The following is a 12829-nucleotide window of genomic DNA, read 5'->3' on the forward strand; positions in this document are numbered from 1 at the left end:
TTGGATTACTTGTTTTATTGTAAACTTGTTTATATAAATATTTTTAGAAAAGTAGTATATACATATTTAAAACAAACCAATAAAATAATAAAATAAATAAATTAATAAAATCATATTAACAAAAGGGAGATCGCTAAGGAGTACAGTTCACTGATTATTAGTCTAGTCTTAGATTATTAGTCTTACAGCAATGGAACACAGTCAATTTAGAAGATTTTCGTCAGCATATTTTGATGTAGACTGCAAATCTAAGCATTTCATTGGATACAAGACCTAATACAAATGTTCAGAATTGCATATGTATAGTCCTGTATGGGACTGTCCAACCTCAGAAGGCACATTTGGGAAAAGGCCCTGCTCCCTTTCGAATATGCTGCAGTCACTGTGTTTTGAATGTCTCAACAATGCCACTTACCCCCACCTGGCCTTTGCTTGATGCAGAGTGCTCTGGAAATTGAAAAAGATATGCCACAAATCATCAGCACTCACAAGCATTAACTCTTTTGTGCTTCCTTAATTAAAGAATATTACTTTAGGCATCTATTGTTCATAGTAGAACATGTTACAGAACAGGAGTAATACTGAATTGAGACAACCTGCACACATTCTCCTATGTGGGCAACAAATCAATTGTGTTCCCCATGAAACTAGCTCAAACTAATTTCATTGATTATACTGTATGGCCACAATTCTGTGCAAAAAAGGGAGACAGAAATCCAAAGCTAAGAAATCAAGAAAGCCCAGAGGCTAACAATAGGACTATTCTGCCTTGACAATTCCACTTCCTATGTTACTCCTAAGTAGCACTTGCAATCTTTCAAATGCTTTTTGAATCTTATCTGCATTATCTGTTCCAATAATAATTGTTCCTAAGCCTGAAGTACCCGGAGACTAAATGGGTATGTAGATTTATTCCTTTGTGCAAATGGTTCAGACAAGAAACTGCACACCAGAAGAAACGTTAAAGTCTCTAGAGCCGCCCAGAGATGTAAGTTTGGGCAGGGTATAAATTTGGTAGATAGATAGATAGAGTTACACTGTGCCTTTCTTGGAATCACTGGCAAGCAGTTCTTTTACCTGAGCCACTCACTCAGCACTCCTTCAATGGCCATCCAATCATGGAAATTGGGGGACATCATACTACAGACATCATACTCTACATACTAAGAGCCCCTGGTGGTGCAGTGGTAAAACTGCCGCCCTATAACCAGAAGGTTGCAAGTTCGATCCTGACCAAGGGCTCAAGGTTGACTCAGCCTTCCATCCTTCCGAGGTCGGTAAAATGAGTACCCAGAATGTTGGGGGCAATATGCTAAATCATTGTAAACCGCTTAGAGAGCTTCCAGCTATAGAGCGGTATATAAATGTAAGTGCTACAACTGGAAAAGTGTGGCTCTAAGGTTGGAAAGGGGCCTCAGTTGAAAGGGAGCCCTAAAATCTTGGATTCTGCATAGTGATGGTCATGCTGCAAGAATAGCTATGCTATATAGCTATAAATATGGATTTCCAAGATGCAAGCTTTAAATTACCAATTGCTAGTGCACATATCTATGATGAAAAAAGCATTGGCAATGTCTGCTAAAGATTTAGAAATCTACCGGAGTTTGGTTGAGACTTGGATTGAAAAAGAGGCAAGTTCCTTTCCCCAAGATCTTGTCTTTGCTCCTCCCCAAGACCCTCAAATTCTTGTCCTTCTGCATCTACACATCTGTTGCCTTAATATTCCATGTCCTAAATCCTCCTTCATAACAATTGTATCAACAAAAAATCCAGATTCTACAAAATACAACCCAGAAACACATGCCACGTACCTAATATATCCTAAGAGCAACACTTGAATTTTCAGGATGCAGGATTTATTTATTTATTTACACACACACACACACACACACACACACACACACACACACACACACTTTTTAAGCAGATTCCACACTCCTTTAATTTAAGTAGGCACACATCTTTCACCTCATCTAACCAATGAGGGGATCATAGAACCATCCAACCGTAGGGATGACCCAGAGACGAAATCCTCCGTTCTGGGCCAGATAATTAAGTGGTCCCAGAGCTGGAAGCCAGACTCATGAACTGGTGTTATTCAGAAGCAGGAATGGAGAAGCATAAAAAAAACCAAAAACCCTAGCCTGCATTAAATGGCGCGAAGGACCCACCCCCGGAGAGGTGTAGGTGTCCCAGACTGTGACTGCTAATTACAAAGCCTTAATCTCTTCACTTATCCCTTTATTGGTCAGAGACACTCAAGCCAGGGCCACCTCACACGTATCTCACAATAAACCCTGGTTCGACCAGGACTGTAAAAAAGCGAAAAAAGCACTGCTACAACTCTCTGCTGATCGTAAAATAAATAAAACCTTATCCCTAGACATGAAATTCAAACAGTATAAGGGAAGTTATAAGTCTCTGATTAGAGCCAAAAAGGAGGCCCTGAAAGAAAGATGGTGGTTAGAATTTATAACAGCCCTTAATAATAAGGATGAAGCCAGTTTCTGGCGCTTAGTATCCGGGGTTAATTCGTTCTCTAGATAAATTTCAATCCCAGAGGAAAGATGGGTAAACCATTTCACTAAAATCTATGCTGCCCCACAAGTGCACTTAATCTCTCAATTTCGGCCCAGCATCCCCCTGGAGGAACTGCCTATATGGCCTCCAGTTACCATTGAAGAAGTGGAGGATTTGTTTGGTCAACTAAAGAGAGGCAAATCCCCAGGAAAAGATTATATTCCCCCCAACTTTTTAAGGGCCAATGCAAGCTGGTGGACTCCACTCTTAGCTTCCATGTTCACTTACATAGACCTAACAACAAATATGCCCAATGGCTAGGGACAGGCAATTGTCATCCCAATTTACAAAAAAGGCCTGTCTGATGACCCATCGAATTACAGACCCATAAGTCTATTAGCGTAATTGGTAAGTTATACGCTAAACATCTAAATTCCAAATTGTTGAGCTGGATAGAGAAAGAAAACATTCTAGAACAAGAACAAGGGGGTTCAGAAAAGGAAGATCAGTGATGGATCACTGTTCGGTCCTCCAATGTTTAATAGAGAAATACGGTGAGGGCAGAAAGGCGCCATTATATGTCGCCTTTATAGACTTTAAGAGCACCTTTGACTCAATATCCAGGGATGCTCTCTGGGAGAAACTCGCAAACTCTTCTATTGATAAGAGATTGCTAACTCTAATATATAAACTCTATGAGAACACGAGTCCGCGAGTAAAATGTGACCATAATGGCCAATTATCCAGAGAGATCCCTGTAGGAACGGGGGTCCGGCAGGGATGCATATTAGCACCAGCTCTTTTCAATTTCTACGTAAACGGCCTAATCACCCGTCTACGGCAAGTTGAAACTCACGCGCCAAAGATAGGGGATAGGTGTTTACCTATCCTCATGTATGCAGATGACACGGCCTTATTGTCACAGACCAGAGTCAGCCTAAAAAGAGCGCTAGAATGCTTGAGTCTGCTCCGCAAAGAGGAATTTTTGGAAATTAATTATACCAAAACCAAAATCGTGAGATTTGCAAAGAAGCAATGGATCTTTAGATGGTCTATAGACCATCTAGAGTAGAGCAGGTGAAGTCTTACAAATACCTGGGGGTGGTGTTTCAGTTCAATGGGGGTACTTCTATGCACACCAGTGCCGCTAAATCCAATGCCACCCGATCTTCTATGGCAATTAGGAAATTTTTCTGGGCACAAGGTGGTGGCTACATTCCGGCAGCAAATAAAGCCTTTCAGGACAAAGTGATACCTCAGCTGCTATATAGGGTTCAGGTTAGACCGCTAAAAGACCTACAAGCTTTAGAAAAAGTCCAATCGGGCTTTCTGAGATCACTGTTGGGGGTTCCAAAATGCATCCCGAACTTCTTAATATGGCTGGAGGACTGGGCTTTTGAAATTGGAGGCTAGGGCCTGGTTTCTTATCATCCTGTATTGGATTAAGATTTATCTTTACCCAGTAGGACTTATACCTAATCTCCTTGCCGCTACCCTACAACCCCATTGGTGTAAGGTGGTTGAAGAGAGACTCCGGAAGATGGGTTTCTGCCCAGCTCAATTGTTACAGTATAGCAAGTCAGTGGCAAGATGCCTAGTCAAACAAAGGCTCAGGGACATAAACTTTCAGAAGGAAAGGGCCTCTATAAATAGGCCTCCACAATTGCTAAGCGCTAAGAAAGATTGGGCCATAGCCTCTTATTTTTACACAATCTATTCACTAAAACTTCGCTGGGCATTTACAAGAGCTCGCTTGAATTCCCTACCCTCAGCGATGTTATCAGGAAAATTTGAGAGAAAACCCTATGATGAGAGACTATGCCCTTGTGGCTCTGCTCCCGAAACAATGAAGCATTCACTGTTACACTGCCCGCTTTATATTGCTGAAAGAGATTTATTTTTATCCCAGTACCTGAAAGGTCTCAAAAGCCACTCGGAGGAGACGATTCTTACATGTTTATTAGAAGATAGGAAGGGACCCAACAATATCCTTGGCGGTTGCCAAATTCTGTTATATTTTGACCAAAATATAACAGAGGCTAGAGCACAGCAATCAGCTACTGCCAAAAGTTCTTGATTTTATGTACGTGATAACATTTTAGTTTTTGTTTCCGTTTTTCTCTTTTTACTGAGTATATTCTGTTTCTATTGCTGTTTGATCTAAGATTGTAAATAAACAACTAACTAACATCTTTCCCCCCAAAATGTGATAACTTTATTTCAATAGAACTTACTCTTGCTGCTTTTAGGAGTGCTTGCTTCCTTCTCAGGATCTTTAAGGCCATCGTATATTGCATTCTTTCCTGGCGTACTAGCAAGCTCTGAGGCTTTGAACAAAGAATTGCCAGATTAAAGAAGCGAGTACATAACCCACAAATATGATATAAAGAATAGGTCAGCCACTAGACAACAGTTCAACACTACTCCATTCAGCACCCATAGCTGATGATGTTGGTCAAAGCAGGACTAGAACACCATATCACAAAGATAATACAAGCAGCATAATGCATATACAGTAAGGGACAAGACTACCTTAAAGATGTGGCCACTAGCATGTTTAAACCACAATCGAGAAAGCTCAATTAGGGACATCAAAGGCTTACATAGACCCAAAAGGACTTCTGGCTTTTAAATATCTGAACAGTAGCATCCCATGCTGTAGCACCAACTATTTTTGAAACACTCCTACATTTAAAGTAGCTTGCCATGCAGTATGAATGGTGATGGCTCTGAAATAGTAGTCAAAAATCCCACAAGGTATGTAATAATCCCTGCTAACTTGGCAAAGAGGCACCTTTTACCGTGGTGATTCTCTTTATTTAGCAGGGGGAGAGCAACTGGCCCTATCCACCCCCAGCACAGCATCCCTCCAGTGGCTGTTGCTGGTGTCTATCATATTTCTTTTTTTAGATTGTGAGCCCTTTGGGAACAGGGATCCATCTTATTTATTTGTTATTTCTCTGTGTAAACTGCCCTGAACCATTTTTGTATAGAAATCAAATCAAATCAAATCAATAAATAATAATATGATTTTCTAAACTGTGGCCTTAGTCATGCTAAAAAGTCTGTTACCAACAGCACCACTGTACATTGAATATACAGCATCAAAACAGACTTTGCTACAGCTGCTTTTTTGAAAAGGTCTTAATAGCATTATTAGCAGGCAGCCTACTTCCCCACTTTCCTTCTGCTGTCTCTTAATGAAACTGAGGCTTGCCACAGGAACAGGGCCAGCAGTAAGTCAGCGTTTTAATGCCCGAGAAATTGAGTCTGGCAAAATGTTTAAATAACCACCAGAGCAAAAGCTCAACCACGGGAAAATTCACCTGGAAAAGGGAAGCTCCCTCGGCGGAGTAAGCTGTGTCTTTGAGGAGTTCCACAGAAAAATGTTGATGTTTAGAGAGCATTCAAGACCATGGGAGCTGCCTGCCATGCAAAACACTTCTTAATGCAATCAGAACCATTTCTGAGTATGCAGATTGGAGGCCAGGAGTGTGAGGACAATGGAGCAAGGGAGTACGAGTGTCCCTCAGCCACCAGGCTATGAGGAGACCACCAAGGCACCCCTTCGCCCTCACCCAGAGTGAGGTGCACCCCTCTCTTCCCCAGATAGTGTTTCACTGAAATGCTGGCTGGGGGTTCTTTCCCTGCCTTGCTTCTAGTGAGGCAGAGAGGAAAAGAGCCCAGCCAATCAGCGTTTCAATGAAACACTGACTGGGGAGGATGGGAGGAGGTCTGAACGGACCCTCTCCTGAGCAGAGGCCACACACCCTGCATCTGACATCAGACATAGCGGGAGTGCAGACATGCAATGCACATGCACAAATCTGAGTCATGGGGAGGAGAGCTGCTGGCGGAACCTAATGCCCCAGCTGCCAGCAAGCTCTCTACACCCCATTGGAAGCAGTAGAGCCCTGTTAACCTGGTCACCTATTGCATGGACACCAGTACCAACACCTCTTCCAGCCCCATCACCTGAACAGGAGAATGATTTCTCAAGCTTTCCCTTTACTAGATTTGCCCCCAAGTGTGTGGGAGGAGTCAGAAAGGAAAAGGGAAGGGAAGGAGAAGGAGAAAATGGAGTTGTTGCTGAATAAACCTTTTGTTAAATCTACATAAGATTTCTTTGTGTGTATGAGGAAAGCAACTATAAAACAAAAGGCTTTTCACAAGTCATACCTACAAGTCTATTGCACCTTGAGAGGTACTCTAATGGTGGTTTGTCTTTGACCAGACAAAATGATCCTGGATTACTGCACACTTGCAAATTGATTTCATAGCTATGAAATCAATTCTCCCAATTCAAGCAAAAGCATAGTCATAGACCATGGTGGCTAGCAAGCACGTGTGGTAACAGAGTAGCAAATAATATGGATACAAGCAAATTGCTATTATGTGAAGACCAAGATCAAACAGTTACTTTGCTTAGCAAAACAAAACAAAGTACACACCCATCTCTGCCATCCTGTTAGAGCGTTTTGGCGTTTGGAATGGGAAGACATCTCTACCACCTGCACTGCATCCATTTCTCAAAAAGCCTTTAAAAAAGGAGAGAGAGAAAGCAGTGACCTCAGGTTACCACTGCTAACTTGGCAAAAAAGCACCTTTTAATGTGGTGATTCTTGTTATTTAGCAGGGGGAAAGTAACTGGCCCTATCCACCCCCAGCATAGTACTTCCAGTGACTGTTGCTGGTGTCTATCTTATGTTTCTTTTTAGAATGTGAGCCCTTTAGGGACAGGGATCCATCTTATTTATTTGTTATTTATCTGTGTAAACCACCCTGAGCCATTTTTTGAAGAGTGGTATAGAAAATGAATTAATAATAATAATAATAATAATAATAATAATAATAATAATAATAATAATTATTATTATTATTATTATTTCTTCCCCTTTAGGGAGACAAAACACTTAATTCTTGGCTAAAAAGCCAAGGACTTGTATATTATTAAAAATATGCAACCACCACCATAATTAATTGTTTGGCATCAATATGGAACAGAGTTATTTCTTTGACAACTCCCACACCACTGTGGCTGTGATGGGTTTCCCAAAGCACTACATTTTCCTCAGAAATACCTTGGATGCCTACTCCTAGAACAGACACATAATCTTGCTCTTCAAAAATATCCTGAGCCTCATCATCCGAGCTGTTTTCAGTCTTTTTCGCCCATCTTTTTACATCAAGGTTATGTGCAGCTTTGTTCTTTCGAGCCTTAAGACCTGAGCAAACAACAACAAGCTCTAAAGTCAAAGAAACAGTAACCGTTCTGCTACTTATGCTTAAGAATGATTGCCCCTCTCTCTGCATGCACAGTTTGCCCCCTTTCCATGCTGCGATATTAAGTTCAATTCAATAGGGCAGTAACACAATTACCAAAATATTAAAGGAGCTATATGTTCTAGAAACCCACATTCTCTCCCAGTTTTTTATTTTTTAAAGGCTATCAAAAACTATTACTGTTTAGCAAAGGGGAGAGAAGGGTGCTATGGTTGGGAGAGAGTGTGGCTTCTGTTGTCAGGCTTTCTGAAGGCAAGGAAGCAAAACTTGCAGAAGATGGTATTCAAGCAAAGACACACCCACCGCAAATAGTAAAATTATTGCTTATCAAACTCAAGTGTGTAAGTGTTTCAAGATTTATGCTTTACTGATAACACCAATGCAATTCTGAACACTATTAACTTGCAACCCTAAGATTCCCAAATGCAAGAAGAAGGCTGTTCTGAAGACCTCACAGCTTATCATAATCAGGAAATAAAAACTGCATAAAATGTAGTCAACTGCTGTTAACAGCTTCAAGAAACAAATGAGCAGTCTTTGCATTTTTAAAATGCATAGAAACCTGGGATGTCCAAAACAACACACCTTCAGAGAGCTACAGGAAAAGCATTAGATATTGTCCTTTTAAAAAAACATGTACCTTTAAGAAATCTCAGGACATCAGAAATTATTAATAACTTGTTGGAGAAATCCCAAGATCAAAAACCTGGTACCTCATTTTAACACGATTAAAAGAAGATGGCTATGTACAGCCAAGCAAGCCATACCTGTATCCTCCAAAATGTGCTTCAGAACATCTTCATCTGCCACAAACTTGATCTTTAGGGCATTGTTCCTTTTTATCTCTGGCTCACTCATAGCAAGAGATCTACAACCAAAAATAAAGCAGTATATCATGCAGAGGTGCTCTTATCCCTGGACTTCCAGGCCAAAGTCCAGGGCCTCCACACCTCCTGCGCCCCCCAAATCCTCTTTAGTCTGTCCAGGGTGGTGTGGTTGCCACACCGCACGAATAGCCCGCACTGTGCCAAACATGATTGTGATTTGTGCTGGGTGCCGAGTGTGACCTCTGCTTTAGAGATGGGGGAGTGGGAAAAGAAATATGTGGGATGGGAATATGTTGTGTGTTGAAATGTTTCTGCGAATGTATATTTGCATAAATATATTTGCTTTATATTCTTACATTCTTGTGAGTTCAGTTGCCGTTTGTGCCCTCAAGAACCCATGTGTTAAAAATAGTGTGTGTGTGTGTGTGTGTGTGTGTGTGTGTAGGGGGATGGTGCTTAACTTGCAGCAGTTGGGGAGGGGAGCCTCCAAAGGCCTTTAGGTCCAGGTTCCAAAATTACCTAGGTGCACCTCTGGTATTGTATTCCTATCCAGGTATAAGCACAACATTCAAACCTGAAATGCATGGCATACAAATAAAAGCTTAGGATTTATTATAGTGGAATCCCTTTGTGCACCCCTTTTGTAAATCGTATGTATATATGTATAAGAAGAACCTTATCTTACTTTTTTCACAACCATCATTGGTCCAATTCCCCAATCTAACCCCTGCTCCAGATATTGTGAACCGCCCTGAAACCTTGGGTTAGGGCGGTATAAAAATGTGCTAAATAAATAAATAAATAAATAAATTCAAAAGGTTCCATGGGATCTGAAATAACAGTAAGAATATGCACCATTCCTCAAACTACTGATTAGAGATGTGCACAGAACTGGCGATGGCTGGTTCAGCAGCTGGGGAAGGGTTACTAAGGATCGGGGAGGGTGCGCTCCCCACTACCACATTCCCCCCGCTGGCGCTGTGTTTAAAAATGGTCCCACGGGAAGGCAGCGTACCTCCTCACCACCCCAGTGTGTGTCAGACCAGAAATACCTGGTGCATGTGTGCATGCCACGCACACCAGATACTTCCGGTCTGACATACACAGGGTCTGACATACACGAGGAGGTATGCTGCCACCCCATGGGACCATTTTTAAAAACAGTGCTGGCAGGGGAGGAGAACACCTTCATCGAGCCCCCGTGTTGGAACCAGTTTGAACACTGGGTTCTGAACCAATTTTCGTGCACGTCCCTACTACTGATAGTGTGAACATAACTGAAGGCTCATTTCTGAGATCTAGTACAATCACACACCACATCCAACCCCTCAAATAAGTGCCAGCTGTGTCATTATAATAAGCCTCCTACAGGGAAGTCATGAGATGTTTTGGAACTTGGAAAAGGTGCTGGCTTACCTCACTCTGCCAGGGATTCTCAAACTAGGGTCCCCGGATGTTGCTGTTCTATAGCTCACATCATCCCCAACCGAGCTGGTCTTGTGGTAGCAAGCATGACTTGTCCCCTTAGCTAAGCAGGATCTGCCCTGGTTGCATATGAATGGGAGACTTGATGTGTGAGCACTGGAAGATATTCCCCTCAGGGGATGAAGCCGCTCTGGGAAGAGCAGAAGGTTCCAAGTTTCCTCCCTGGCAGCATCTCCAAGATAGGGCTGAGAGAGATTCCTGCCTGCAACCTTGGAGAAGCCGCTGCCAGTCTGTGAAGACAATACTGAGCTAGATAGACCAATGGTCTGACTCAGTAAATGGCAGCTTCCTATCTTCCTATGGGAGTTGTAGTCCATCAACATCTGGGGATCCGAGCTTGAGAACCTCTGACTATTGATCACGTGACTGAGACTGCATAAGTTGGCACATAATTCATCATGGCATGGCGACAGGGGACCCTTGTCTGATCATTTAGCGACCCCGGCGCGACTTCTGACCTCCGCAGCCAGCTATCATTCAACTACCCGCCCCGCTAGTCACTCACTCGCCAGCTTCCTCCACGGCCCTCGATCGGCTCACTCCGGCCGGCGACGCGGTCTAATGACGTCACCTCCCCAGCGCAAGCCCAGCCCCCCCAGCAAACAGGCGTCGGGCAATGACGTGCTTAGGCCGCGCCACCAGCGACCCGGAAAGAGCTGCTGCTGCTGCACACGTAGTATTTTCTCGTGTTTCTCAAGCACAAGAAAGTTCTACTACGCCGGCTGAGCGGTAGTGGCGGCCAGAAAATCGGACACAGGCCGCGGACGGAGTTATCTAGCACCCGGTCTCACGTGGCGGCCGCCCGTGTGCAGAACACAGGTTGGCTCAACTGTAGCTCCGTCCTGCCTTGGATTAGGCACGTGGGCAGTTGCATGGCAGCGGCGTGGTCCTGCTGGGACGCGGGAGAGGAGTCGCGCCTTTTCGCCACTCTCCACCCCCAGATCTACGCAGGGGGCCCAGATCGGGGGTCGCTTCCCTTGTGGTGGAGGAGTTCTACTCTGGGAGGCTTAAATCACAACACACCGGGCTTCTCCAAGATAGGGCTGAGAGAGATTCCTGCCTGCAACCTTGGAGAAGCCGCTGCCATTCTGTGAAGACAATACTGAGCTAGATAGACCAATGGTCTGACTCAGTATATGGCAGCTTCCTATGACTGGGGCCTCGCCTGCTGCAACGCCCGGAGAAGCATCCAAGCCCGCCTTGCTCTCTCCCCCAGCCAGGGACAATCTCACTTGCCCGGTCCGCTGTTTCGCCAAGCCAGCCGGAGCAGCGGCAAACGGGGAAGAAGAGATGTAGAGCACGCCAGCCAGTCGCTGCTTTGCTTTCCCAAGCATTTGCTTGGAATTGGCTACCTAGCCTTTGCTTCTTTGTGTGTTCTCGCTCCAGCTTCACTGCCCGGTGAAGTTTGAACTGTTTCATTGTGTTGCTGAGCAGTGTATTAGCACATCAATATTGTCAACAAGAGCAACTAAGAAATGTAACATAGTCTGAACCTAATCATGTTTATATGCTCTTAGAAGGCTTTTATTCAGTTGCAACTCTCAGGCATGTGTCAGATTATGGCCTTGCAGGGTTCGTTTTTACTTAGACAACCTCTTTCTAAGAGAACATTTTATTAATAGGAACCATCGATCCAAGTAAAGTAGTTGGAAGTGTAACTTGATTAACTGAGGGTTTTGCCTGTTTACAACAACATAGCATTTCACTGAATAGTTTCATCCCTGGAAAGCATGTAGTTTACTGAAACAAAAACTACACATTCACAAACATAAATCACCCCTATGGTTTTAATCCTCTCTGCAATGAACAGAAATAAGCATTTCCGACAAACACTTATTTCTCCCCTGAGCAGCCAACCTGTCCTTGCCTACCAAGAGCATTTAATGAGTCCACATGGGGGCAGAACAGCACCAAAATGCTAAATAAAGTTCAGCATTAAGTGGAAGGAGAGGAAAGGGGGAGCCACAATCTTTGCATACACCAAAACAAGTAATAATCACCCTGAGGTTGGTGGAAGCTTGGCTGGTCTTGCATAAAGCTGCAAAACTAAAGCAAAATCCAGACCTCCTTGGGGCTGGGAGACAGAAATAGCATTAACTGTCCCTACCCCCACCAAAAAAGTCTCCATAACACAAAAAACTGAGCAGAAGGAGGAAAAGGAAATCAAAACGTAGTTTGGAGGATTGTTGAATGAAAATGTTAAATAACTTCTCTACTTGCCTTCTTTAATGGAAGTAAGCTTATGCGATCACCCAGCTTGCTCTGTGTGTGGGTCTGTCTCTGTCCCCTACCCCTATCAACTTAGCAATGCTTGGACTAATTTGAACCAAATTTGGTACAGCTGTAGGGACCTACAGGGACACCACAATGGTGTAAACTGTGATAATTTTATCCAGCCCAAGGCAAGCTGGCTGTTGCATGAACGATTGAGGAAGGATTGAGGCACGAGTGGGCTAACTTCTGAAGATTATCAATCATCGATAGGGAAGGAAAGCAGGCAGATTAGTTCTTACCAGAATTTCTTAGGACATTCTCTCTCCCCGCCCAGGTGTTTTCCTCCTCCTGATTCTCTGTTTCCTCTCCCCGCTTTATCTCTGTGTTGCTCAAAGGACCGCATCCAAAGATACAATAGTCTACTAGAGTGTGTAGATCCATACACAGTGTGTATAGTAGAGATTACTATCCCACAACCTTAAACATGTCTTGTTGATTCA

At 43.4% G+C, this 12829-nt stretch overlaps 1 protein-coding gene across 5 annotated transcripts in view; it reads right to left on the reverse strand.

Annotated features, from left to right (window-relative positions):
- The window catches only part of ORC2 (origin recognition complex subunit 2), a 36103-nt gene extending 23456 nt beyond the window's left edge, over nt 1-12647 (reverse strand). Inside the window, exons 1-6 of one of the 5 annotated variants that reach the window (XM_053279412.1) lie at nt 12629-12647; nt 8571-8671; nt 7602-7745; nt 6972-7058; nt 4755-4847; nt 416-447 (exon numbers count right to left, since the gene is read on the reverse strand). In XM_053279412.1, the coding sequence (XP_053135387.1) occupies nt 416-447; nt 4755-4847; nt 6972-7058; nt 7602-7745; nt 8571-8661 (447 nt within the window). In that variant the 5' untranslated portion in view covers nt 8662-8671; nt 12629-12647. Of the gene's footprint in view, nt 1-415; nt 448-4754; nt 4848-6971; nt 7059-7601; nt 7746-8570; nt 8672-10046; nt 10115-10620; nt 10789-12335; nt 12403-12628 lie in introns of those variants that run through there. The other 4 variants (XM_053279401.1, XM_053279390.1, XM_053279372.1 and 1 more) reach the window with 4 other exon arrangements.
- Between the last annotated feature and the right edge of the window lie 182 nt (nt 12648-12829).

Source organism: Hemicordylus capensis, chromosome 1 (genome assembly GCF_027244095.1).
Source record: "Hemicordylus capensis ecotype Gifberg chromosome 1, rHemCap1.1.pri, whole genome shotgun sequence".
Lineage (NCBI taxonomy): Eukaryota > Metazoa > Chordata > Lepidosauria > Squamata > Cordylidae > Hemicordylus > Hemicordylus capensis.